The following is a 26,451-nucleotide window of genomic DNA, read 5'->3' as shown; positions in this document are numbered from 1 at the left end:
TCGGTTCTGATGCAACCCAAGGAGGTAACTCCTACTTGGGAGGCGGTCAGGGGTCAAGGTAAGTGCAGGCTCATTCCCACGTTGCTTTATATGCCGTAGGAAATATTCCAGGGTTATATCCAACTAACTGATACTAAGAATAGACCCACTGAAATAAATGAAATGAGTTGTGTTCATTGATTTTAATGAGTCTACTCTGTGACTTACGTTGGATGCATTCTACTTTGTTACAAGTGTTTTGCAAATATAATAACGGCTTCATGCCTTGAACCTGGATAGAATTTCAGTTATCTTGCCTAGTGTTTTAGTTACATGGATTTTGTTCCGCATTCATTTAAAGCCTCATCACTGTGATGCCTCCAGTTCTAAGTGAAGCTTGCACCTTACCTGGCAGCTTTTGTGAATGACACACCAATATTTTTGTTTAGCTGGGAAATGTCGTTGACTTCCTGCTTTGGCTCAAGCCAATAAATGCATAGAGAAATCCGTTCCCTGGAGCTTGGTTACAAAGGAAATGAGATGGATGGGCAATCTTCCGTAAACTGCTTTCTCTCTCTCCCTCCCTTTGCCTGCCTTTACAGATTTGCCCTTTGTCCAGCCCTTAGGTGTCAGGCAGGTAATAAAACACACTGCACCGGATGTGGATATAGTGGTCAGCGCAAAAGAACCTTGAACCTCTCAAGCTTGATTTTGGTCATAACAATGATTATGAGAAGCAGCTATGATCAAATTGTCCAGCTGGGAAGGCCAACATAGCCTGGAGCTCATTGTGAAACTAGGGCACTTGGACTGCCATGGCACATGGCTTCTTCGCTGTCTTTTCCTCCTCGTCCTCCTCCTAAATTTCTTTCCCACACTTGAGACCATTTTCCTGGCTGGTGCTGGTGCAATCTTGCTTTTGGATTACACTGGCCAATATGGAGGCTGGCTGCTCCAGAAGGTGTGAGGAGCACCCTGCAGGTTCCTACAGCTATGGGGATGCAAGCATATCCTAATGGTAGTGGTAACCCAGCTCCTTCCCTTTCCACAGGATTTTCCTTCAGGCCCTTCCACTATTCAGAGCCTGTTTCCAGAGGTGTGTATCTTTTCTGTCTCCACCTCCCCTTTGTTGAAAAACTCTTCTCCTCCCCCCCTTCTGCCTTTTTTGTGCATGATGAAATTGCATCAGTATCTGTCCAGTGCATCTGTCTTGAGCTGCATCAATGTGCTCTGTGCCTTTGTGTCAAAGCATGTGTCTTGAGTCCACCGGAGGCATCTATGCTGGAACAAGCCAGAAGAGGTTTTGAAAAGAGGGTAGGAAAAGAGACCTGATTGTTTTTTGCTTGCTTTGATGCAGGAAGGGGACGGAGCCAAACCAAAGACATTGTCATGCCAGAAACTGTCCCCCAAGTGGTGCTTCCTGGACTGTGAGTATATACATATATGTGTGTGTGTGTGTGTGTGTGGAGCGGATATGTAAATATATACTAACTCTGTAGTCAGTAGGTGGGGGCTCAGTTCATCAAAGGTTCCATGACTAATGCTACGGAAATTTGTTGCCAGAGCCATAGATGCTGTAATGGAATATATTTCTATAATTATAATTTTGTTTTATGTAGAGCTCAAATAGTGCTGGTCAGTACCGTTGGAAACGTCAGTTGTTCCACGTTGCCTTTTGAATTATTTCCTTTGCTTCTCCTGAGTACAAAGGAGCACAAGACATTGCCTCAATCGAACCATTGATCTATTTAGCTCTCTCTTATCTATACAGACCAGCTGTGGCTTTCCAGAGGGTCAGACCAGGAGACTTTCCGAACACTACCTGGAGTTGTCAGGGGTTGAACTTGCGGCATTTTGTGTGTTAAACATGTCCTCTGCTGCTGGGAGAATGGTTGGGCTGGGGAGTCCTGAGGCCCAAATAGAGAGGCCTGAGAGGGGCCTCCTTTGACCACAGGCCCGGGGTTTCCCATTCCTGCTGCAGGTAGTTTGGGCTCGCTGCTTTAGGACTTGTTATAGGGGCTAGATTGTAATAAATCCACCTAAAAGGTCCTCATTTATTTGTTTCTATGGTCTTTTATATGGTAAATACCGTAGCTCAGTGATCGAACCCATTCTTTGCATGCGGAAAGACTCAGATTCAATCCCTGATATCTGCAGGTAGCACTTTTGCCTGGTGGGCCTTACGAAAAGTGACCAGCCAACCCTCATCAGGCCACATTGGATAGGTGGCTGAGTCTGCATACCTGTCAGTCACCTGGCATCATATGACATCAGGTGGATCTAATCCCACTGCAGAGCAGCGGAACTTGCATTCAGTGCTTAATTTAAACAGCTCCAAATACAAGCCATGTTGCCAAGGAGCCACTGAGAACATGCTCTTCAGTTCCTGGTTGTTCCTTGGCAGCTGTGGCTTTTCCTATCTCACACCTGACATCGTAGTGACATCAGGTGAGTGGCAGCTGGGTATGGCTGGCCAAAACAGCCACACACTCACACCAAATTGGGTGATTTGGCAGACCTTAATTTGGCACATGAGCAGGACGTTTGTCAACCCCAGTGAAGACAATAGTCAGCTAAACTAAGGCAACTTTCTGTGGTCCAGCAGAGCAGAATTGAGGCCTCAGTGAGAGAGTGCTGATTATTCCCTCGGCAGGAGGTACTGCTGGCTCCCACCAGAGCACTGTAGTAGCAGGGAGTGAAGTTTTCATCTCTTGTCATTTTTTTCACATTGGGCCATCTTCTCTCAGCTACATTAGTCTTGCTGTTCTCCAGCAGATGGCTCTGTAGGAAAAGGCATGAGGGAGACGTGGCAGTTTCGCCCAGCCGCCTTCAGCAGTAGTTTTTTGGGACCAGTGAATATGCTGCATTCAGAGTTTCCTTTTGTACATCAAATTCAATTACAGCTTTTGCATTGGGGGAGTAATGAGAGGGAGAGAAGGAAGACTGGCTGGTTTTGTTTTGTTTTGTTCCTTTGCTGGGCCTGTGACCCAACCGGCTGTGTTTTTGCATGAACCCCCAAGAGCTCTGCAGGGCAGCAGAGTCTTGTTTACAAACACAGCTTTGTTCCAGCTCCTCTCTCAGCCCCTACTCTCTCTCTCTCCTCCTCCCCACCACCACCACCACCTGAAGGGTTGATTCTGTGTTCCTATAGCCTTCCAGACTGCACATTTCACTTTTAACTAGCACATTTTATTTATTTCTGCCGTTTCTCAGTTTTGGTTTGAGCAACAGTGTGAGACTCTCCCACAGGCTGGGACAATAGCGGCTTTTGTGCCCCTGTAAGCAATGTTGGAATGAGTTCCCAAAGACACGGGGAGCAACTTGCATGGCCCGTTGAGCTTCTTTGCAGCCCTGTACCTCAAAGCCATGAGGCCTTCCTCCACCAAGATTATAGCAGGCAGCAACAAGAAGTGTCTTGGGGGCCCAAAGGGATGGGGGAAGCACCTGGTTTAGTGGGATTTGGTACTGACCCAGAGAGATCCCTGGAGAGAGCAAGAGACTAACATGGGTGGGTTGGAGTGATGCCAAGCCATCATGTAGTGCTTAGTTAAACTCTGGAACTCACCCCGCAGGAAGTAATGACAGTCCCCAACTTCGATGGCTTTAAAAGAGAATCAGGCAAATTCATGGGAGATGAGGCTGTGAATGGCTACTAGCCATGAAGGCTGGGCTCTGCCTCCATTGATGGAGGCAATATGCCTCTGAATGCCCGTTGCTGGAAATCACAAGTAGGGGTGAGGGCCCAGGCATCTGGTTGGCCAATCTACAAACAGGGTGCAGAACTAGATGGCTCGCTGATCCAGGGAGGCTCTTCTTACATCTTGACGTGGTAGGGAATGATTTGACCCCAAGCGCCTTTTGTGTTTACAGCCTGAAGGACAAACCCTCCTTTCAAACTACCGTACTTTCCTCCTCGTCCCATTTTGCCTTTTCCCAGTCTCCCCCTCACAGTTGTCTGATGTTATTTATTTTTATGTTTTAGATCCCTTCCAGTAACTCCCCAGCACAGATTTCAAGGAATAGTATGGTGCTGACCTTTGAATCCGAGTCAGCTGCAAAACTGTTAGCTTCCCTTCACCCTGTCCCAGCCCCTTGCTCTCTCCAGAATAAGAGGAAATCGCTCTTCCAAATCACATCATTATGTAGCCTCTGGTCCAGAGGGAAAGGGATAAGATTGCCAGCATTGCTGTTGTGTGTATGATTATGGGGTCCCACTGGGGGGGGGGGGGGAAGTCTCTTGTGTGCACCACATATCACGAGGAGGAGCCCATTCTCAGATAGGGTTGCTGCAGATTATTTTCTTCTTTTCTGCCAGTTTCCCAGCAGCATGTTCCAAACTGAGGAAAATGCGTTGGAAGAAAAAAGGTTGGAGTGGCATTCAAGGGCAATGCAGGCTCATTAAAATGGTTGAATTACTGGCCTTCATCAACAGTTCTGTGGCTGTAAATCTCTCCCCAGGACAGGATAAACGAGGCTCTTTCACTCCTCTAATCTGCTCTGGCTTGTGTCATGGACACCCCTCCCTCCCCTCACTATTTCTGCTCTATTCCCAAGGAGAATTCCCCGGTCTTTGTAGGGCCCAGCCATAGCAACCTCAGTCTGACCACTTATCTCCTCAGCCTTATGGAGAACTCCCATAATGCAACAGGGTCAACTTACCTGGGCTGTAGTCCTTTCTCTCTCCCCACTCCAGCTTACCTCGGATCACTGCCCCCAGGAGTCCTCAGATCATAGTTATACAGTGAACAAAATGAGAGTATTTGGGGGCCTGTTCCAACGGATGTATATTTGTTTTATTTGGCCCCGCTCCCATAATCATACAGCTGTGTACCTCAAAATCTTCTGCATATTTTACCAATGCCTTTTCTGTAATAATAATTATATGCTGCTCATCTGACTGGGTTGCCCCCAACAAAATATTAAAACCTCAAACATTTAAAAACCTCCCTGCCTTCAAATGTCTTCTAAAAATCAGATAGATGTTTATTTCCTTGACATCTGATGAGAGGGCGGGTGCAACTTCCAAGAAGACCCTCTGCCTGGTTCCTTGTAACTTCACTTCTTGCAGTGAGGAGAAGGCAGGAGAATTTAATCTGCCACTGGCAAAAGGAGAAAGAAAGCAGCCGGTGCTTAGGGGGCAATCCAAACCCCAATCTGCTGCAAAGTGGGTTGAGGGGAGCAGAGGTGCCGGCCCAGAACAACTTCTGGCCTCTGCCAGTGCCTGCTCCCCATTCCGCCTGCTGAAAGAGAGGGAGATTGGAAAAACCACTGGTGGTTTCTTGCTGGTGGCAACCCACGCACAGCTCCAAATGGGGCAATTCAGGGGCAGAGAGGAGCTGGGCTGACCCTGGATCCTAGGCCAGCCCCACTGCTACCATTTGATGGCGTCACACTCAATCTAGGCCTGGTCATTACAGCAGGACTAGGCTGGTGTAAACTCAAGCTTTTGCCTCTCCACCTGCCCGCCTTCTGCCTGTCTGTTGGGAGCAATGGAGCTGTACATTCAGCCACTCCCTGCTCTTTGTCCAGCCACAGTTTGGATTGCTCTGCCAATGTGATTTTTTAAAGCATCTGACAGGTGCTCTGTGACGAGAAGGATTGGCAATACTGTGGTTTGGATAATCCTATCTACTTGCTCCATCTGTCTATTGATCCAACCAGAGTGCATGAGAAAAGAAGTAGTTAAGCTACCCAAACAGAGATAGATCTATATATTGGCTAGGAAGTCAATTTTGCCAGTACCAAGTTCAGAACTTAGAAGCTATCTTGTTGACTCGGTGTGTACCCTTTAAATAAATGTATTGTGTATCCTCACAATATGGAAGATACGCAAACTCCCATGGCGACTTCTTAAATGTGGATCATTGTGTTGCGAAGGGCAAGAGTTCCCACACCTGCAAGGAGATCATCCAAATGCACAGGGAAGTCCCACAGCAGCTGCAAAGCAGATTTGGGAAGCTTCCCTCTGCTGCTCAGCATACAAAAAAGTACTCTTTACCTCTGGTGGCACAAAAAAATTAAAGGGGGGACCCCCTTTAATTGCCTTTCTATCTGTTGTTCGTGGTAACATCCTGTCTGCATATATTTTGTTTAGCTGGTCCTTTGATGCTCAAGGCCACTGCTGCTCCAATGGGAGGCCCTTGCCAAATGATCTGATTATAGCAAAGTAAATGCAAGGTTGTCGCTCATTTGCTCGTGTTCCCTCAAGGTAGTATTTCTGTGATGAAGATTCAGCAGCTGCATTTTGGAAAGTTGTCTTCTGTTGTTGTCCGTACTATGTGAAATGCAGCTGTTCCATTCTTACAAGTGTCTTTTGGATCGCTGCCTGCCAGCTTGCAGCATAGTCACCACAAATGGTCCTGGTAACAACAAGCATTCATGGCCCTCCTTGATAAGATCTGGAGGGCTTACAGCAGGGGTGAGAAACCTGCAAGCCCAGTAACTAAACAACTTATTGGTTGCGACTGCAAAGCTTATTTCAAAGGACTGAGCAAGATAGCACTTGGAAGGTTGTTGTTGTTTGTAAGATCTGACAATCAGCTGATTATCAGATCTTCAGAAACCCCTTTCAAAGCTGTGAGGAAGATAACCATTTACTGCTCAAGGCCGTTGCCCCCCACAATTCAGTACATATAGAAATACATGAAGAGACGCAAATCATTTGGGCATATTTCATCAAACAACAGTCATACAAAAAGAAACAAAAAATTAAAATAATCCTGGATTCCCACTAGGTATTTTTGAGTTGGAATGTTGCTAAACCTGCCATCCTAAAGGGCAGTGGGCATTCACTGAAGCCATGAATTGTTTTCTCAAAGGGAGCCACAGTAAAGATTGTAAAGCATTGCTCTGGGCAAGATAGTGCTTTGAGGGGTGGAGACTGAAGACCCCCACATGCAGAAACAAAAGGTCTCAGGTGATTGATAGGTATGCCCACCTGTCTCCCCCACCTGGCCCACAAGGGATGGGGGAGACAACTGTCTGGCAAGCTGAACAAAGTACAATAGCACTCTGCCACTTTGGAATATTTTGCTGTTGTGTCATATATACCTCCCTTTTACAACTGACATGCTTGATATGCATCAAGTATAATTCATGAACTAGTTCTGCTTTTCCTCTCCTCTCTCTAGTTAGTTCCACTAACCCAAATTTGAGAGTGACTAAGGTTGCAGTTCTATACTAACTTACCCAGTAGTAAGCCCTTTTGAAACTGTCTTCTGAGTAGACATATATAGGATTGTAATGTAAGAGACCGAGCTATAAATCAGGGATTGTCTCTGGTTCAAATCTCCCCTCAGGTGAGAACTCACTAGGTGTCCTTAAGCATGCTATTAATCTCTGATTTATAACCATCCTCTGCTTTATCACCCTCATAGTCCAGGTGCAGAGCTAATATTGGATCTATATCACACAGTTATTGTAAGGGTTGCTAAGATGTTACGTGAATTTCTTTGAATACACTGGGGCTATATATAGACGCTAAACACTCCGTGTCCTTCTCTTCCTCTCTTGTAGCAACTACAGCCGATCGGTTTTACAGAATAGACCGTGCCCAGGTGAGTTCCAGTTTGTTCCCAAGAGACTGTGGAATCTGAGACTGTCTGCCTGCATGCTGTCCATGGAATACATTGCTGTTTGCAACTTGGTTTTCATTTCCTTCAGAATATCACAGGCCCCTGCCATTATATTTATTTAATAAAGGGATTCAGTCTTGAGGTCAGATATTTTCATTTTCTGTGCATCCAAAAATAAATATTTAGGGTGGCGTGTCACTAGAGAATAATGCCCAGGAAACTAGGGAGGTTTGGAAAGGCTAGTACATACATTAGACCTGAAATAAAAGTGATTATTTATTTGTCCCCAGTGACATTACATAGTTTCCCTGTAGTGCTAGTGTATTACATCTGTAAACCATATAATGCATGATTCACAGTTGTGGCCACGAGATCTGGAGTTTGTTATGTTTAAAATTCTGAAACAAAATAGCTACAATTCTTCAATAGAAATAAATTGGTGCACAAATTTCCAATTTTCAGTATAATTTTCATTGTAGAATTTGTAACTGTCGCTTTGTGTGGGTTTTTCTCTTTTTTTCTGGGGACTAGGAAAATAGAACTGAATCTGTTGGATAAGCAGAGATCAGAGTTGGAGAGAATATATATTATATAAACAGATTGCCAAAATTCCACTTTGGATTCTGTATCCTTTATGTTTTTTCTAAATTTATGGAGGCAAATTTTCTTATATCTCCAGTCCTGTTCCCATGACCAACAAAATTGAAATCTTGCTTGCTTTCTTTTAAGGAAAAAAACAAATTTCCCAGGATTTTGTTCAAATTGCTGAACTCTCATCTTGAAAATCCACATTGCATATTATCTTAAAATACACACAGAGACCCCTTCTTTAATAACTGTTTACCATGAAGAAATCCTATCCATAAAATGATTGACTTGTACTTTCTCAGGAACATCTCAACTATGTGACAGAGATCTCTCAGGATGAGCTTTTTGTGTTGGACCCAGAATTGGTGCGCACCCAGACAGTGGGCACATCTCCTGCCATGCCTGACCTTGTTGATGTGCCCTCAACACCGATAAGGCAAAACGTTGCTCTCCCAGGTTCACCAACATCCACACCAGTCTCCAGGTGAGGCTGTCTGCTTAGTGCCTGGAGGTAAGAAAGACCAGGCGAGGTTGAGGGAAGGACCCCAAGGAAGAATAGCTTAAGGATGGGTGCAGGTCGGAGAATGAGAGTTCAACCTTCAGGCAGTCGTTATTCCTCTTCTGTTTGCTTTCTGTTTCAATGTGAAGGTGGGGAGAATGCTTTGGCATAGGGAGTCTTACACCATTGGCATTGATGTGCTAGGATGAGCTGTCGATTAGTTCATCTGTTTTAATCTTCGTAGGATGGAAGTTGACTCAGGATCATGTGGCCGATAGATCTTATGGCATACAAAGTCAGGGTTGCAGCGTGACTGCTATGCTGATACTGGAAAGGGAGGCAGATGAAAACACAGCTGGTACAAAAAGAGGAACAGGACTAAGATGGCTAGGATGTGAATTCCCTGCTATATACCTCAGTTCTGCGCTTCCTTCATCTGGATCTATCATATGGAGCAAAGCAGAATATAAATCTGAATCCCTGATATAGCACAGCTAATTGGCCCTTTCAAATTAGACAGGTAAAGAGTTCTTGGTGAGCTGAGCAGATGGAGAGGACCTAGTCTCTTAGCTTTGATTTTCTCTTTTTTTTTTCCCAGCTCAGAAATGGGGAGCTGCAATTCCCTCAAAGGTGAGACTGTTTTACTTTTAGTGTGCTCCTTCAGCATATCTCCTTCTTATCTCAATTATTGAATGCTAACCTGTAATTTTGTGTGCTCCATTTTCATGCCTCCCAGTCCCCCACCCCCTGGTCTAACGTTACATTTAACTTCTGTAAAACACAGCATCACTTTCAGTGAAATGCTGCAGATGGTTTTCCATGTAGCATTTTAATATGCCCTTCTAGATTTTACTCACACAGACTGTTCTCCACATTAGTCCAGAATGTTCACACAACGTTGTGCCATGCCATGGCTTCTCTACTATTGGGAAGGGTGGGAGCCGGTCCTCCAGGACAAATTGAGTTCTGGTGGTTAGAGGAGCTTTTTTGGAACATGGTAGCTGCTTTGGTAGCCATTCCTAGTCAAAATAAACATTTTTTCAGCTCAGGGTATATGGGGCTACTATCCAGTGATTGAGGGAGTTGATGTTGGAACTTTATGACCTAATCCTGGGAAGCATCAGTTCAATGTGCATATCTAAATATGCATATTGATAGAGGGTGTGTGTGTGTGTGTCGCAATTGTGCTTGCACAGAAAGGTGAGGCCTCAAAAGGTTAGGATGGAATGAAAGATTTTTTTCAGTACAACTTGGGACGGATTTGGCCGAGAACTTCCGTGTGCATTGGCGTGCAGGGTGATTGGTTCCTTAGTACCTTCATCCCTGCTGCAGTATGGATTGAGTGCTGCAGAGATGCCCCGACCAGGGAATTCCTTCCGGGGAGCAGCTGCAGGAATGACTAGCTGGGCGAGACCTGACACCCGTTGACTTAACAAGCCACCTTCCTTCTTCACCTCATTTGTAAAATCTGTCAGGAAATAACATCGTGGTGCAGAGTTAATCTCCCACCTGTAGAGATTTGGGATTCATGGCTGGGGAGCAGGGTTAGTCTCTGCCAGGCACCAGTGAGGATGTGCGAGCAAAGTTCAGGGGCCTCTCTCGGTTGAGCAAATGGAAAATGTTTTCCTGGAGCTTGAATAGAGCTTAATTCCTGGAAGTGTAAGTGAGTCACTGATGGAGAGGCATCCCCAAACGCCTTCCCCTCGGGGACACCTGCTTTCCCCCTCCTCCACTCACCCTTTCTCCTTCACCTCTTCGTGCTCGCTGTTCATTGGCCTGCGGGTTTCAAGTTATCTTTGACAAATTGTCCTCCCCTCTGCTGGAATGTTTCTTTCCTTCCATACATCACTGCGTTGTCTTGCCTCTCCCACTCCCCACCCCAATACCCCTCTGACTTCCCTTCATTATTTGTTCCTTCTATTCATCAGTGGGTTTTATGGAGCTGTGAGCCCTCCTTGATGCATGCCTGGGCCCTCACGGCAACTTTTGGTGCCTTCCAAACTCCCGAGATCCCTCTCATTCTCTCAGTTGCTCAGTACCTTCATGGCACTCTGTGGCAGATCAAATTCAGTGATGGTCCACAAGACATGCACATGTCATCTCTCCCTCTCAAATGCAAATACACTGTCATGTGTTTGTGCACACGCATTCACAAGCACAAACGCTCTTTGTAACTAAGAGGAGAGCAGCAATAGGGGGAAAGCCAAACAGTAAAATGAGATAATGCATACTCAACAAATGCTGAATTAACATAAATCGTTTTGAGTTTATGCTAAGTATCACCACTCTGGGTTGTGGTCTCTCTGTTCCACTCTTGTCCTTCCTTCTCCCAGACTCCAGACAGCCCCAACTGGAGGTCAGAAAAGTCTAGAGGTGTAGAGGATGTTTGGCAGCGGTACACCACTGCCTTTTACTGTCCAGACATCTTAGTGGGCAGATAAAAGTCACAGGCAATCTCCCTTGAGGTCCCTGGGTAATGAGCATGACCTTTTCTTCATTAGCCCCCAGCTCACATGGTGGGAGTCCTTCCAGTTGCTGACTCTTTGGCCAGTCTGCCCACTCTGACCCTCACTCTACCTTCTCCCTGCCCTCCTGCTTGGTTTTGTAACCCTGAACCTGTGTCTCCTTCTTGCAGATGATGCTTTGATAGATGCTGCCAAGAATAACGATTTCCACAAGGTAACAGCTACCATGTGCTAAAAACTAAGCTGCAGAGCTAGGGAGGTTCTGGTAACCTTTGCCATGGCATTGTCTCCCTATCTCTGACTAGGGTCAGATACAATGATGATGCTATTACTGCAACCGCCTGGTAGCGCCATCTAGCTTTTTGATAACGACCTGCTTGTTAGCCATCACCAGTGGATAACTTCCGGCAATGCAGGCTTTTTTAATGATTATTTTCCTGTGCCCAGTGAACATCCTACTGAGGGAACCTTCTATGCCTGTCAGGATACCACAAACACACCTTGGTAGCTTAAAAACACTGGTGCTTAGTTATCTGATCAGACTGCCGAGATGATGTGCGCATGAAGATCAGTACCATTTTGAATGTTCCTTATAGGATCCTCACTGCATAGGATCTGCATAGGATCCCACACCCATCCCTACTGCAGTCAGGAGTGAGATTGGCATGGGGTTACTTCTGCGTAGAGACAACTTGCTCCTCCTTTTGAACTACGTTGGCAGTCTCACAACGTAGACACATACCCATAGTGACCCCCGCTAGGAAACATATATCAGATTGTACTCCTGGTACCTATTCTGATTGAATTCTGGATTATTTAACACCATTGCCTGGTTTGCACATAACACTAAACCATGGTTTGCTTGTTGTTTTTTTTAATCTGTTTTCAATTTGTATTTTGTATTTGTGTAATCTTTTATGAGACGTCATGTTGAGGAGTGGGCAATAAATCTAATAAATAAGAAGCCATACTTACAGCTGGGGTTTCTGGCAGACTTCTCACTTGAAGCTTGGTTTATTTCATCAAAGAATAGTTAACAGCAGTAGTAAGAGAAGTGGAGCCTTGAGAGCTGCTTGAATACTTTGCCGCTCTTCACTCATGGCTCTAACTTTGCCGCAGTGATGGCTCCTCAACTATAGTGAAGTAGGAGGTCCGGGTTCATAATAATATGAAGCTATAGTTAATGTTAACAAAGATTTCTAAACCAACTACAAACCATGGTTAATGAGCGACTTTTAACCATAACAAACAAACCACAGTTAGTGGGATGGGTTCACATGTAATGATAAGCCATGGTCTAATAAACCACCGTTTAGCATTATGTGCAAACCAGGACAATGTTTTGCATAGAGAGAAATTTCACTCTGAAGTGTGATGCTCTGCAGTGCTTCTCACTACCACAAGATGTGGTGATGACCACCAACATGGATGGCTGAAAGTGAATTAGACAAATTAATGGGGAATAAAGCTATCAGTGTCTACTAGGCATGACTGCTGCATACTATCTCCAGAATCAGATGCAGTGTGCTGGTTGCTGAGGAATAACAGCAGGAGAAGGCAATTGCACTTCTGTCCTGCATGTAAGCTTCAGGTTGGCCAGTGGGAATGGGATGCTAGGCTAGACAGTCTTTTTAGTTTCATCCAGTAGGGCTCTTGCTATATTCTGTTTCATTCATGTCAGATTCAGAGTTTGGAAGTATTTTTTTTTTTTTAATTCAATGGCCTTGGCAATAGACAGAGTCAACCATGGGATTCCTTTATTAGTGACTTTTCAGTGGTGATGTGTCTGTTTTAACCCCATAAGGTACATTTTATAGGAGCAAGTAACCAAAGAAGAGTGAGTGATTTCTCACCATGTGCTGGTTTTTTCAAAATAAAAATTACATTTTTCTCTTCCTTCTAAACTTACTACTGTGCATAATTATGCACCTATGTGAGTCTGTGTTTACCTTGTTTTACAAAGAGATCACAGAATTGTAGAGTTGGAAGGGACCAAAAAGGGTAATCTACTCCGACGCCCTGCAATGCAGGCCAGGAATCTGTAACCCAATGTGGGGCTCGAACCCTCAACCCTGAGATTAAGAGTCTCATGTTCTATCAACTGAGCTATCCCAGCTTTCTCCATATGCCCATAGTATGAGAAGAGTTTTATATTGGTGACAAGGGTAGGCCATCGTAGCACTGGTTATGCTCACTACTTACTACTACCTTTTAAAAGGAGGATTAGCATATACCTGTTTGGAAAAGCCTTGTTTTAATGCTTTTGCCTGGCACAACAGCCTTTCTGAGTGGTCTTCAGGTGTTAACTTTTTTAAAAAAATAATAATGAATTGCTCTTGATCTTTGCTGGGTTGTTTTTAACCTTTTGTGAAAGTCACCTCGATTTAAAACCTGCCTCACAAGAGTCTAGCTCATCTCAAGTTGTTCTTTCTTCCCGCAGTTCAAAGAACTGCACAAGGCTGGCAGGGATTTGATGATGCGCGATCAGACAGGCCAAACTGTTCTACATCATGCCGTCAAATCAGGGAGCAAGGAGATTGTCAAATACATAATTGAAAATGGTAAGCCAGACCAGAAAAGGCACTGGGTTGTTTTGTTGTGTTAGTTTCATAGGATGGCTGTGAGTGTTAGAATCAAATATCGGTGCAGTCCAGGAATTAAAGGTTGTGAATTTTCACATAGGTTCTCATCTTTAACTCTGAGTGCACTGTATGACCTTGTGCAAAGTCACTATTACTTCAGCCTCAGCTTTCCATCTGTAAAATGGGATCAACGATGCTCTCCTTAATTGTCACTATAGTAAGTGGTACACTGGGTTGCACCAAGAACGTTGTACTACAGTTTTGACCCCACCAAGGAATTGAGAGTGGCTGTGTGCAAAAACGGGGGGGGGGGGGGTGAAAATAGTGAGGTATTTTCTTCCAAAATGGGTTTGCACTTAGAAGAACCTCAGTAGCCATTCATTAGAAAGGAAGGAGTCCTTCCACTGGGATGAAAAATACTGCATCTGCATACACACCAACACACACGCATGTCTCTGATTCACATCTGGCCTGCTTACCTGCCTGGTTTTCACTCTAGCTCTCATCACCACCAGCACCAGCAGCAGTCCCTCTCATATGCCATAGGTAGCCTGGGATCCTACCCCAGGTCACCTTGCTGGCTTCCCTCTCCCTCTCCCCCCAAATCTTCCAAAATCAAGATTTAAAAGCCCTCTCTCACATTTAGACCGCAAATAATGGCATCTTTTAAGGGCTGTGGTGGAGTGAATGCAAAAAAGTTCTGTAAACACTGCTCATTCGGAGTGCTATATAATTTATGGCTGAAGGAGATTAAAAAGTTTGTTCACATAGGAAAACAGATGTGGGGTTGATTTTCACAAAGGCTTTTGATGTCCATGAAAAAAATGTGCAGCCCCAACTCCTACATCGAGGCTCTGCCAGGCCGTAGTGGGAGAGTCGGCTCTGCTCTCCCATCTGCAACGGAATGAATAAGGAATGGCGTGGCTCATGTCAGGCAGGCTGGCTTCATTGCTTTGCTTTTGTCTCTTCCTCCCCAGCTCCTGTAGAGATCCTGGATGTTGCAGAAGAAGAAAAGTAAGCTCTGTTTTGGTTTTTAGTGTTCTGTTACTAGCAATAAGTGCCTGCTGCTGAAGGAGGCAGAAGGCTGGCTGTTTTTACATACCCCACCCATCTGGCTGAGTTTCCCCAGCCACTCCAGGCAGCTCCCATCATCATCATCATCATAGCAATAAAATATCAAACATTAAAAACTTCCCTAAACAAGGCTGCCTTCAAATGTCTTCTAAAAGTCAGACAGTTGTTTATTTCCTTGACATCTGGTGGGAGGGCGTTCCACAAGGCGGGCGCCACTACCGAGAAGGCCCTCTGCCTGGTTCCCTGTAACCTCACTTCTCTCAGGGAAGGAGCCGCCAGAAGGCCCTCAGAGATAGACCTCAGTGTCCGGGCTGAATGATTGCTCACATCAAGATGGGAGAAGGGCTGAGGGGTGGCCAGGATGTCTCTCCCTGACACCCCAGCCCTCTGAGAGAAAATGGCTGGGCCTGGTGAAGCCAACATCCCCACCTCCTTGCATGGCACTCTGCCCACCTCTTGGTCTCATTAAGCCCAGGCAGAGATTAATGCAATGAACTGGCTCCATCCAGGCCCTCTTTTGGAGCCCTTGGCTCTTTGGAGCAGGTAGGTTAAGCGTGGTTGTTGTTGATGCTGATCCCCCATTGTATTCGCTTCTCCTTCCAGCGGTGAGACCGTTTTGCACCAGGCTGCAGCCCTCCGCCAGCGTACCATCTGCCATTACATTGTGGAGGCTGGGGCTTCACTGATGAAAACTGATCTGCAGGTAAGAGCTTGAGCTAGGAGCTTGCTGGGAATGGCTAGAGCAAAACCTTAGGGAGAAGCCTCTGTGCTTGGCAGGTGAAGTCTCCCATGGATATGTATTGCTTCAGGCCATTATATGCAACAGCAGCAACAACAAAGCAAACACTTCTTAGACATAGAGCAATAGCGTCCCAAGGAAAATAGCAGAGGTTAGTTGACTCCCTGATGTGCTAGTTTTCTATGTATAGGGAGATATTCTATTCTGGAGGGGGAAATGTAAATAAACAAATGCACACAGTACTTCTATCATTTGCAACATGAAGTCCTGCAGTGTAGATTTACTTTGGGGCAGAGCAGTGGGGTGGAGGGACCTTCACTGATAGATTCTGCAAAACATGTAAATTGACCCTGAGAATGGAGAATGGAGAATACAAAGCTAGGATGCTTACCTTTTGAGCCAAGGAAGAAAAGACATAATGTGCATTTGAATCGGAAGGTAGATCTGGGCTTGGGCTGGAGCATTTAACTCAACAGCTTTGTAAAGAGTTAAATTTATCTCTTCTGCTGCCAGTGTTGTTTTTTCTATCTTGAAATGAGGGGCAAGAATGTCTCATTTCCCCTCTTTCTACTCCCTGAGGTCACTGCAAGGACAGTCTCACTGTAGACTTCTCCCTCTCTCCCAGCTGTAGACTATTAAGGCTCCTGTATGGGAGGGATACCATAGCAGGAAAGGCATACAAATGAGCAGCTCCACAGCAGTAGGGTAAACTTCTGCCCCCCATATGCGAGTGGAGTATCGCTTGATGTCAGAGAGTCTGGGCACCTTAGAGTACAATGCACAAAATGCACTTTCGTCTCTGTGCCAGAATTCCTTCTTGATGGAGAAGGAATTGAGACTGTCCCTTGGTCCCAGTGCTCCCAGGAGCTGGCCAGCGGCAGACTAGAAGCAAACATGTATTCTCTGGCCAGTTGAGATGCCTTTCTGCCAGCCGGTTATTGTGACCCGAAGCTGAACAATAAGCCCAGCCAGTGGGGATGCTTCATGCCATGAAGCCAAAAGCTCCTGGGGCTTGTGAGTTCACCTGACCGAAGTCGATGCTAATGGAGCTATAAAAGCATTGGAGCATTTCAGACAAGCAATAAAAACCCTTTGCCAACTGCGTGAAGTTGTTTTATAGCCAATTCTTGGCAACTCGCTTGCTCCCCTAACCTTTCGCCAATGGTTCAGGAATCAGGATGCAACCCAAGCAAAAGTGACTTTAGCTGGAAGCAGAACTTGAGCAGCCATGGAAATGGGAAAAAGAGGACCAAGGTGAGAGAGGAAGGTGAAATTTTGAGACTGGCCAGCATACTGAAGCTTGTAGGGCTTTTTCACTGTGTGAAGTAAGAATGCCCCTTTTCCCCTGCTCATAGAAATGGGCTCTGGCCCTCCAGCCAGCAGGGTTTGCATTTCTGAGCCAGAACACACGTCTGCGTTGGTGACCCTCTCTTAATATGGCTTCCTGCATTTGCCACGGGTACAACGCAGGCTGGCTACCATCGTGCCATAAGTTTCAACATGCCTACCTACTTTAATAAGGCATATGCTGGGAGCCCAGGCTGCTTCTCAAGCAGATAGAGAAAACTGCATTGTGTGAATTTATGAGCCTTCATTCCTTACCAATAGTACTAGCATGTCTTGAGCAGAGACTTGGTCCACGTTGCCCCCATCATAGAATTACGCGGCTGCAGGGGCAGTGGAGGGGAGGCGCCTTTGAAGTTCTGATTCCAAGCTTAAATGCTGCGTGGTCAAGTAGAGAAGCTCTCTGCTTGTTTTCCTTGATGCAAGAGAAAAACATCTCTCTCATTCAGCAAAACCTTTGGTGCTGGCCTTCCCTTTTCTGGCATGTGAACCTGTGGCTCCTCTTTGTGGGGAAGGTTTGTGCATGACCTTTGCTCTGCCTTTGTCTCTCCATCCTTTTTTGGGGGGGGAGGTGCGAGTGGAGCTTGTGCTTGTATTTACAACTGTGTGTGTGTGTGTGTGTGTGTGAGAGAGAGAGAGAGAGAGAGAGAGAGAGAGAGAGAGAGAAAACCTCTGTATCTAAACCATTGTGCACCCCTGTGAAATATGGCCGGCGACTGTCTCTGGGTCCCTGCCTTCCTTGCTGCCTTCTCCCCACTGGGATGCGAGGGCCCAGCGTAGAAGGCCTGTCCTCTCCCACTTTCAATGGAGACGGCAGAGAGCCAGGTTTCCTTGGCCTTTCTCAGCAGCAGAGTTTGCTCCGCGCTGGTGGAGGGTGGGGGTAGTTAATGAGGGGAAAGGGGGGCAGAGCCTTGTGGAATGGGAGGGGGGGGAGGGAGGGGGAGACATGGCTGAAAGCTGTTAACAGATTTGCTTTTTATGGAGTGTAGGAGTTCATTAGTGGACGCAGTCCAGATGGCTGCAATAAGTTCGTGAAATGTGAGCCTCCGCAGGGACCAGGAGCTCTAGTAAGGCTGCTGGTGTGGGTGGGAGGTGGAGGAGATGGTATTTCAGGGCACTCCCCAGACACACACCTCACCCCAGCCCACCCCCCACTCTTCTTGCTTGGATTATCCTGGCTTCTGCAGGCCAGGAAAATAAGCTGCCTATGGCAAGGTTTCATTGTACAACTGTGCAAGGCAATCACCGTTTTTCCTGTCAGTGCAATTGGTAGTGAGGATATTCAAACGCAGGCCTTTATTTTATTTTCCCAGCAACTGTGTTTGGGGGAAGGGGGTGGGTGGCAGGAGCATGCAAACAGGTCCTTGAGGACTTATCTAGCTGTCAGCTGTTAATCTCCCAGAGATCCCTAAGCATTCCTTCCCAACATGCTCCTTTGGTTTCCAGTCTCTCCCCTCCTCCTCCTGCTCCTCCTTGAGGCAACACTCGACTTAATAGATCTCAGCCACAAACGTTTTTCTAAGGGCTCGGAGTCTTTTTCTGCTCTTGCTTGCATTTGCACATAGATATTCCAGGCTAAGCCGTATGTCCTTCCAGAGGCCCATACCAGAGGCCTTCGCTTGCTTCTCTTAACTCGTGGGAAGTCCCTTCCCACAGACTCTTCCCTACCCCACCCCATGTGCAGAAAATTACACATAATGTCGCCAGGGCTTTAAGCAGTCGCCAAATGCTGCTCAGCCGTGATTGTGTTGTTTATAGTAGAATTTGGCTATCTGGTGTGGCGTCTTTGGGTAGTTTTAAAGCTCAGTAGAATATAACTTTTCTGAGCTTTATCATTACCTATGTATTTTAAAGCAGTCTTTGGCAGTCTTCTTCTTTGGTGATCACTTGTAGCCGAGTAAGATTGCCTTCCGTGTTGTTCTGAGGACAGCAGAAATTGTAAAAAGGGGCTTCAAAGGGGAGAAAGGATGAGATTTCTTCTCTCTCTCCCCCTCCACATCCTCTCCCACCCCAGAATATCACATTCCACTGTCCTTGGATACTTCTCTTAGTCTTTCCTAGTGTGTTCATGGCAGGGGAGGGGGACTGAATGAAGACCCACACATGCAATACCCCCCAAAAGCCAGATATGCACCTATGGGGATGATACAAAGAGGATGCCAACTTGAGCCCCTTGGAGGAAAGGCAGGGCACAAATGCAGTAGATAAGTAAATTAAAATAAATAGCTTGCTGTTGCCTTTTGTTTTCCCTCTTGCAGGGAGACACACCCAAGCACAGAGCTGAGAAGGCAAATGACCCTGACCTGGCTGCCTACCTCGAAAACCGTCAGCACTACCAGATGATCCAGCGGGAGGACCAGGAGACAGCCGTGTAGTGCTCAGAGCATGCCTTATCCCTGCCTTGGGGAACAGGAGTAGAGTGGCACAGGAGCCTGGCCAGCCTTTCCTTGAATATCCAGCATGGAGAGGATTGGGGGCTTTGTTTGGGCTTGGCCATGGCACTGTTATTTGTGTAGTGGGTGTTGAGCAGCGCTGACTCCACGTTCCCCACCACCACATTCCATGGATGGGCTCTGCTGCCTAATGCTCCCTTCCTGTCTGCCTCCAGCTCCTGCAGAGGGCCCTGCTGCTCCCTCAAAGCACTGGGAAGAAAGACCTTGGTGTCTTCCAACCACTGTCGGAGGCCCTCTTGGGGGTCCCTGCCACCTGGCACGCGAGGTCTCCAAGGGGCAGAGTCCCTGCTGTTTTAGAGTCCCCACACTTTCTCCAACAACGGGTCCTGCCTTTCTCAGTAGTGTGACCAAGAGCTGTGCCCATTGCCCTGGTGATAATATCCTGTTACTGGAAAGTTGCTGCCACAGTTCTTGAGACAAGGCAGAACGTAGGGATGGAAATGCTGGCGGTGTATTGCACCCCTGCCTCTGCCATCCACACATCACTGGGTTCCGTTGCTGGTGTGAACCTTGGGTGGCAGCCACAGTGGCAAGGAGCCAGACTACTCACAAAAATAGTCATGGGCCAGTCTTGCAGCCTCAGCACAACATATCCTCCCAATCTGCCCTTTCCCCACCCCCTTGCCCTTTGGCCCCGTACTGTATGTCCCACCTGTAAGGGGTGCCTATGTAACAGGATGAAAGTGCCTGGTATGTCCAGGGAGGACCACACCACATGCATTCATCCCTCTCTGCAAGTAAGAGCAAGCTGCTCCAAGCTGACTTTTGAGTCTGCTGCACTAGAAATTTTGAAGAAGAAGAAAAAGAAAGTGCCTCCTTCCAATCTTTCCTACTTTTTTGTTTGGTTGGGGGGATTTTTTTGCCTCCATTCTTACATGCTGCTTTCTCTCTTCCTTTCACACTCCGTGATCGAGGAGACAGCAAATTGTTGTGAATGTGTGCAAAGCGTGTTAAGGTTTGCTGAGAGGGGCGCTCAAAGCCCACCCTGAATAGGCCATCAGCTCTTATCACCAGTAGGAACTAAGGGCTTTTGCTATAGGGTTCCCTTTTCAGTATAGGGTGATAGCCGTAACTGTATCATACATTGCAGGATAGAGAAGCAAGTGCATCAGCCAGTGGTAATAGCACACTATCCATTTGTCGAGGGACCAGTCGCTAGTGGTAAGGGATGGAACTGTCCACCTCCCCAGTTCCTTTTCTGAACAAGAATAGTCATCACAATTTATTCCTTCATCCAGCCTAGGCATACACATGCACACCTTCAACTTCGCCTGCAGTCCCACTGCCAAGACTTGCCCTGAATTATTGTAATTTGGTATCCATACCCTTTATGATATTCAGGAATCTTCAGCACTATTGCAAGCTGATCTGGGGTTTTTTATGCCAAGAAATTTATTTATCCAGGTCTCTCCAGCATATCTATCTATATGCACAAAAAGGCAGCCACCTAATGTTGAAGGGACTCATTCCTCAACATGCTCTGGCAATGGATACTGGGAGTCTTGCTTCCAGCCCTGTGGTTTCTCCAGAGTCTTCTGGATCACTTGCATTTAACCAGTTGCATGTCTCTAGCTGCAATAAAGCTAATTTGTCATCCTTGAAATACATTGAGCAGGTAGCCAAGAGCGGGAGCAAAAACAACAGAGACGCCCAGCTGACTTTTAGTAGGGCAGTTTGCAATCCTATAAACAGGCAGTCCTGTCAGAATTTAGGGAGCTGAGAGCTCTGCTTAGTCTAAGGAAAAGCAGGCTGGCAGTGGATGAAATTTGTTTTATGTAAGTTTAAATCTCTGGTTGCAGCAAGAACACTTAGCCTCAGTGAGGCTGCAAGCTGTGTTCTGTGTTATGATGCTTTTCTATGGGATAATGACAAGATTGGAAAGCAGAAGAGCACCGAGCAATAGGGGTTTGCAAAAGAAGCATTTGCTTAGTGTTCCCCCCTTCTCTTTTTTGCATTGGTGCATCTTAGGCGGCATAGGAGTCATGGACAAGCTGGTGGGTAAAGGAAGTCTGCACACAAACGTAATCTTTGTTTACTATAGATGCAAGGGGTTTGAATTTGGGGGAAAGAGCTGCAAAGGCCTGTTACGTTTCGGAAGAATCAGGAAGATTAGGAGCTTGCTATGTCTCTCCAGCTATCCTCTGTTAGGAAATAACTTGCATCTGCCTGGAAACCTATCCTCCTCCAAGACTGACTTTCCTTTCTGTACCTAATGCTCCTAGCTATGATTAGAAGCATTGACAATCTTCAACAGCCCCTGAGACTTAGAACATGCCCATGTGTTTGTTTGAATCCACATTCCCACCTAGCGGTGTTCTTCTTCCCATCCAGATGTGTCCACACCCAAACACAGCACTCTGGGCCCAGTTCCCAGGTGAACCGTGGACTTGGCCTAAGCCAGACATCCATTCAGATACTCTCATATCTGTGGCACACACTATATTTCCCTGCCTTCCTCTCTAGAGCTATGGCAAAACACCCAAGGCTCTTCTGGCAATTAGTGCCAGGGCGCAGCCAAGCTTCCTGCCTGGATCAGCCATGTCTTTTGGCCGAGACAGTAATGGATCTTACAGGTGAGGTGGAAGAGAAGTTTCTGACACCGCAGAAAGTCACACAGGGCCCTCCCCCTTCCGAGCTACGTCAGGGCTCATGCTTTGGTCGTCTTAAATTGTGAAAAGTGGTCTTCTATAGCTGGATGTACAGGAGAGCCCCCTGGAAGCATTCATATCCCACAAGCCTGCCGTCTTTCCTTCTCTCCTTTTATATGTCTTCTTAAACTTTGTACAGGTAGTTCCAAAGCACACTGTTTCCCCCCGTTTCCTCTGTATGTGTGTTTGTGCACGCGTGCGTGTCCTAAGCCGAGTTGCTGTGCAATTCAAATCTTGGCTTGTTTTACTTCCAAGGGGGAGGAATGTGTTTGAGGGTGGATCTTCTTTTTTTCCTCCCCTGTGCAATACCTACTTCCTGTCTCCTAGATTCAGACTATTAGGACACTTTTGATGGACTGTATTATTATTATTATTTTTGTAACTGTATTGGAAGCGTGTGCTTCCGTTGGCTTTTCTCTGACAGTTTAAATGTTTTGTTGGGTTTTGCCATTAAAATATAAGGATGGACATTTTACTTCCTCTCCCTCTTTCTGCCTGTGGTGGGTGGGGTATATAATAGACAAGATCTTCTGTGCCCCAAGAAAACCCGGTGTTATGTCCCTTTTGTGAACAGGGGCTCCCCACTTACATTGATGTACACACTGTTTGGAATGGCTTCTAAGCCTTAGTATTAGTAATAATAATAATTTTATCATTTATACCACGCCCATCTAGCTGGGTTTTCCCAGCCACTTTGGGGAAGTGGAAACAGCAGATCAGACTGCCCAGCTTCCTTTCGTTTCCTCGTCTCTCTGTACCTGTTGTAGGCATTGTAAGCTTAGGATGTGGAGCTGCTGGCAGGTTCTCAAATCTTTTTCTGCCATGTATTCCAACCCATGGGCCATGTTCAAATATCACAGTAAGTTGTAAACTATGGCTTACCCCACAGGCCTGCTTTGTTCCTCACTGCTGGCATGTGGAAGAAACAAACCATTATTCCTGACGTATGTCAGAACCAGGAATTGCGGTTTCTTTTGCTCCAGACAAACCACAATGATAAGCCAAAGTTTGTTCTTAACTGTTGTGGTTTGTCTAAGCAAAAAGCAAACTATGGTTCCTGGTTCAGTCAGATGCAATGCTAACCCCAAGCATCATGGTTTGTTTCTTCCGTGCACTGCCAGGGAGGAGCAAAGTGGGCACAGTTTGCTTTTGCACCATAAACCATGGCTGATAGCTTACTGTGACATGCAGCTTCCACCTGTGTGTTGTGAGAATGACAGTTGTGGACAATGTGACATCACAGTGCCCGTGTACAGTGGTACCTCGGGTTACATATGCTTCAGGTTACATACGCTTCAGGTTACAGACTCCGCTAACCCAGAAATAGTGCTTCAGGTTAAGAACTTTGCTTCAGGATAAGAACAGAAATTGGGCTCCGGCGGCGCAGCAGCAGCAGGAAGCCCCTTTAGCTAAAGTGGTGCTTCAGGTTAAGAACAGTTTCAGGTTAAGAATGGACCTCCGGAACGAATTAAGTACTTAACCTGAGGTACCACAGTACATTTATGTTTCCGTTCCACTGTCTATGCCATTGCAGGTAGCAGTTTCTTAACACGTTACTGTGCATTGAAATGCACACTTGGGAAGCTGTTGTCATATTGCATCATATAAACCTCATGCAGCTTCCTGGAACAGTTGTCATCTTAACATGTTGTTGCAAAAAAACAGTCTTGGGGAAACTTTTTAAACATTACAATTTATTGTGGTATGCACTCAGTAGACAAACAACCTCCTTCATTTGAGAGGGAAGGGTTTCCTTGTGAAATAAAAGCAGACCTCACCATCAGAAAAAGAACCTCTCAAGAAGGTATGAATATTGAACAGGATTAGAAGAAAGATGTTTTGTCCAGGAATGAAGAGCCTTTCCAGCTGCAAGCAACACTACATCCAAAAATGCATCCCCTTTCACACATGCATCTTCCCCTCCTCTTTAGTTCACACTTATTTCTAGCTGGGTTTACTTCCATGTAAATGTAGTTTTAGATTGCAGCTGCAATCTGGCATGAAGAATAGTGGAGAATTCCCTGCTTAACTGAGGTGATCAGCTTTGCGCCTGAAGTATAGGGCAGGGACTCCCAGAAGGCTGCATCATCAATTTTATTCTGGCAGGGGGGTAGCAGGCTCCTGCGAGTGAGCTTGCACACATGAATCAGACTTTCCTTTTTCATTTGCAGTAGATTTTCTTTTTCATAATATAGCTTGGAATTTTTAATCAATGTTTATTTTGGAGCTCCTCAAAAGAACTCGTTGGCATTCACTACCCTGCCCATAAATTGCCTGGTCATATCTCCTAAAAGGATATGCGGTTTCAAACTTAAGACTGAGGTCTGATTGTAATTCTGCTCCCAGCTTAGCTTGCTGACTCATATTTGGGGGGAATATCTCATTTCCGCCTCGTTTTTAACAGTTTCCCTCTCCATAATTCTCAAAATTTGGGGGGGAGATTTTGGATCTCCCTTGAATACATCCAAATGCTAAATAGCAAGGATGGCTGCTCTGTAGTAGTGCTGTGCGTTCAGTAAAATTCTGGGGAACCTACCAGACTGCATATTTTGTAAGTAATACATGGCATTTGAACATACCTTAAAATGCAGGACTTTAAGAAGCTTCTGCAAACTAATCATGGGGAAAAGGCATTTATTGTAATGTAGCAGTTACCTTTTCTCCTTTGGAGAGCCACAAGATGTCCAATTTAGTTCTTCACTCTAACCTTTGAAATTGCCTGTGTGTACTAGATGCTTTTGAATTATGGTGCTGGAGGAGACTCTTGAGAGTCCCATGGACTGCAAGAAGATCAAACCTATCCATTCTGAAGGAAATCAGCCCTGAGTGCTCACTGGAAGGACAGATCGTGAAGCTGAGGCTCCAATACTTTGGCCACCTCATGAGAAGAGAAGACTCCCTGGAAAAGACCCTGATGTTAGGAAAGATGGAGGGCACAAGGAGAAGGGGACGACAGAGGATGAGATGGTTGGATAGTGTTCTTGAAGCTACAAACATGAGTCTGACCAAACTGCGGGAGGCAGTGGAAGACAGAAGTGCCTGGCGTGCTCTGGTCCATGGGGTTACAAAGAGTCGGACACGACTAAACAACAACAACTAGAATCCCTTGGGTGTTTTCCACTTAAGTGCTTCAGATGATGCCATTCCATGCAAAAGGTAGCAGTAGGACTATGTGTGTAGTTGTGCACAACATACCTGCCCATGCAGTTCCAAGAGCTCAGTTGAAGAAGAAGAGTTTGGATTTGATACCCGTTTTATCACTACCCTAAGGAGTCTCAAAGCGGCTAACAATCTCCTTTCCCTTCCTCCCCCACAACAAACACTGTGAGGTGAGTGAGGCTGAGAGACTTCAGAGAAGTGTGACTAGCCCAAGGTCACCCAGCAGCTGCATGTGGAGGAGCGGGAAAGCGAACCCGGTTCACCAGATTACGAGTCCACAGTTGTAAGCTATGCCATTGGGGGGGGAGGTCTACATATTTTAGTGCCTAAAACTCCATATCTTTTGATTTCACCATGTTTCTTCTTAGCAAGTCCCAGGTTAGAACCACTAAACACTTTCTAATAGCTTGGGTACAATTCTAGCTAGAATTCTGTTCTCGTAGGATTACAGCTATCACATGCTACTGAGAAGGGTATCAGTCTTCAAAAGTGGCATTGCATTCATATGGCTTCCCATGGCCTTTAGGAAACTGTGCAATTGTGCGAGGAAGACTCCTGCAATTTGTAGACAAGCAGAGGGGAGTGGGGGCGGAGGGAGGCAACAGACAAAGCCAAGCAAATCAAAAGTACAAGGCCATGCTTTCATGTGCCAAGTACATCTGTGTGCAGCAGAGCCTAGCCTGGATGTATATCCTGCCAGCACCTTAATTAACCAGGAAAACTTGCCATAAATGAATGACAGCATGCACAAGAGAGCTAGTGTTCAGACCTATGATTTTCTTCCCATCCAGAATACAAAAGACCAAGCCAAGGCTTTTTACACCCTGAGCACACTGTCACACTTCCACTAAGATATTCACATTTTGACAAACAGGCAGTTTGCTCTTGAAGCAAACGGGCAGTGTGATCTTGGCTGATCTTTCCCCACCCTTCTACCACTGTGATCCTACTCCACTTTTGAAGAAACCTGGACATGGGTTTGTGTTCTCCAAGAAAACAACAGCCTGGACCTCCATGGCTACTTCTCTGCAGCTCCACTTTTCTTTCAGAAACTTTCATGTTGAAAGATTGCATCACCCATCCATGAATGCCTTTTCAGTTATGCAGCAAAAGGTAAAGGACCCCTGGACAATTAAGTCCAGTTGAATTCGACTATGGGGTGTGGCGGTCATCTCCACTTTCAGGCTGTCTGCAGACAGCTCTTCCAAGCCCCGGACCACTTACCACTTTCAATGTTGCTATTTCATTAAGAGGATGTCATTTTCTCCTAACCATAATAGCTCTCTTCAAAAAATACATTTTAGCTTTCCTAGGTTGATCAGTAGAGTTCCTCAAAATTTGCAGAGA

At 46.0% G+C, this 26,451-nt stretch overlaps 1 protein-coding gene across 14 annotated transcripts in view; it reads left to right on the top strand.

Moving 5' to 3' along the window:
- DGKZ (diacylglycerol kinase zeta) overlaps positions 1–22,420 on the top strand; it is a 135,887-nt gene extending 113,467 nt beyond the window's left edge. For 8 of the 14 annotated variants that reach the window (XM_083749528.1, XM_083749532.1, XM_083749529.1 and 5 more), the window contains 10 exons: positions 1,031–1,075; positions 1,337–1,406; positions 7,495–7,535; positions 8,444–8,625; positions 9,239–9,270; positions 11,276–11,319; positions 13,546–13,666; positions 14,665–14,701; positions 15,365–15,464; positions 19,103–22,420. In XM_083749528.1, the coding sequence (XP_083605654.1) occupies positions 1,031–1,075; positions 1,337–1,406; positions 7,495–7,535; positions 8,444–8,625; positions 9,239–9,270; positions 11,276–11,319; positions 13,546–13,666; positions 14,665–14,701; positions 15,365–15,464; positions 19,103–19,219 (789 nt within the window). In that variant the 3' untranslated portion in view covers positions 19,220–22,420. The remainder of the gene's footprint in view (positions 1–1,030; positions 1,076–1,336; positions 1,407–7,494; positions 7,536–8,443; positions 8,626–9,238; positions 9,271–11,275; positions 11,320–13,545; positions 13,667–14,664; positions 14,702–15,364; positions 15,465–19,102) is intronic. The other 6 variants (XM_083749526.1, XM_083749523.1, XM_083749530.1 and 3 more) reach the window with 1 other exon arrangement.
- Positions 22,421–26,451: the final 4,031 nt, after the last annotated feature.

Source organism: Podarcis gaigeae, assembly GCF_964106915.1.
Source record: "Podarcis gaigeae genome assembly, chromosome: 1".
Classification (NCBI taxonomy): Eukaryota; Metazoa; Chordata; class Lepidosauria; order Squamata; family Lacertidae; genus Podarcis; species Podarcis gaigeae.
Note: the sequence above shows the minus strand (reverse complement) of the source record. Positions and strands in the feature narration are given on the sequence as shown.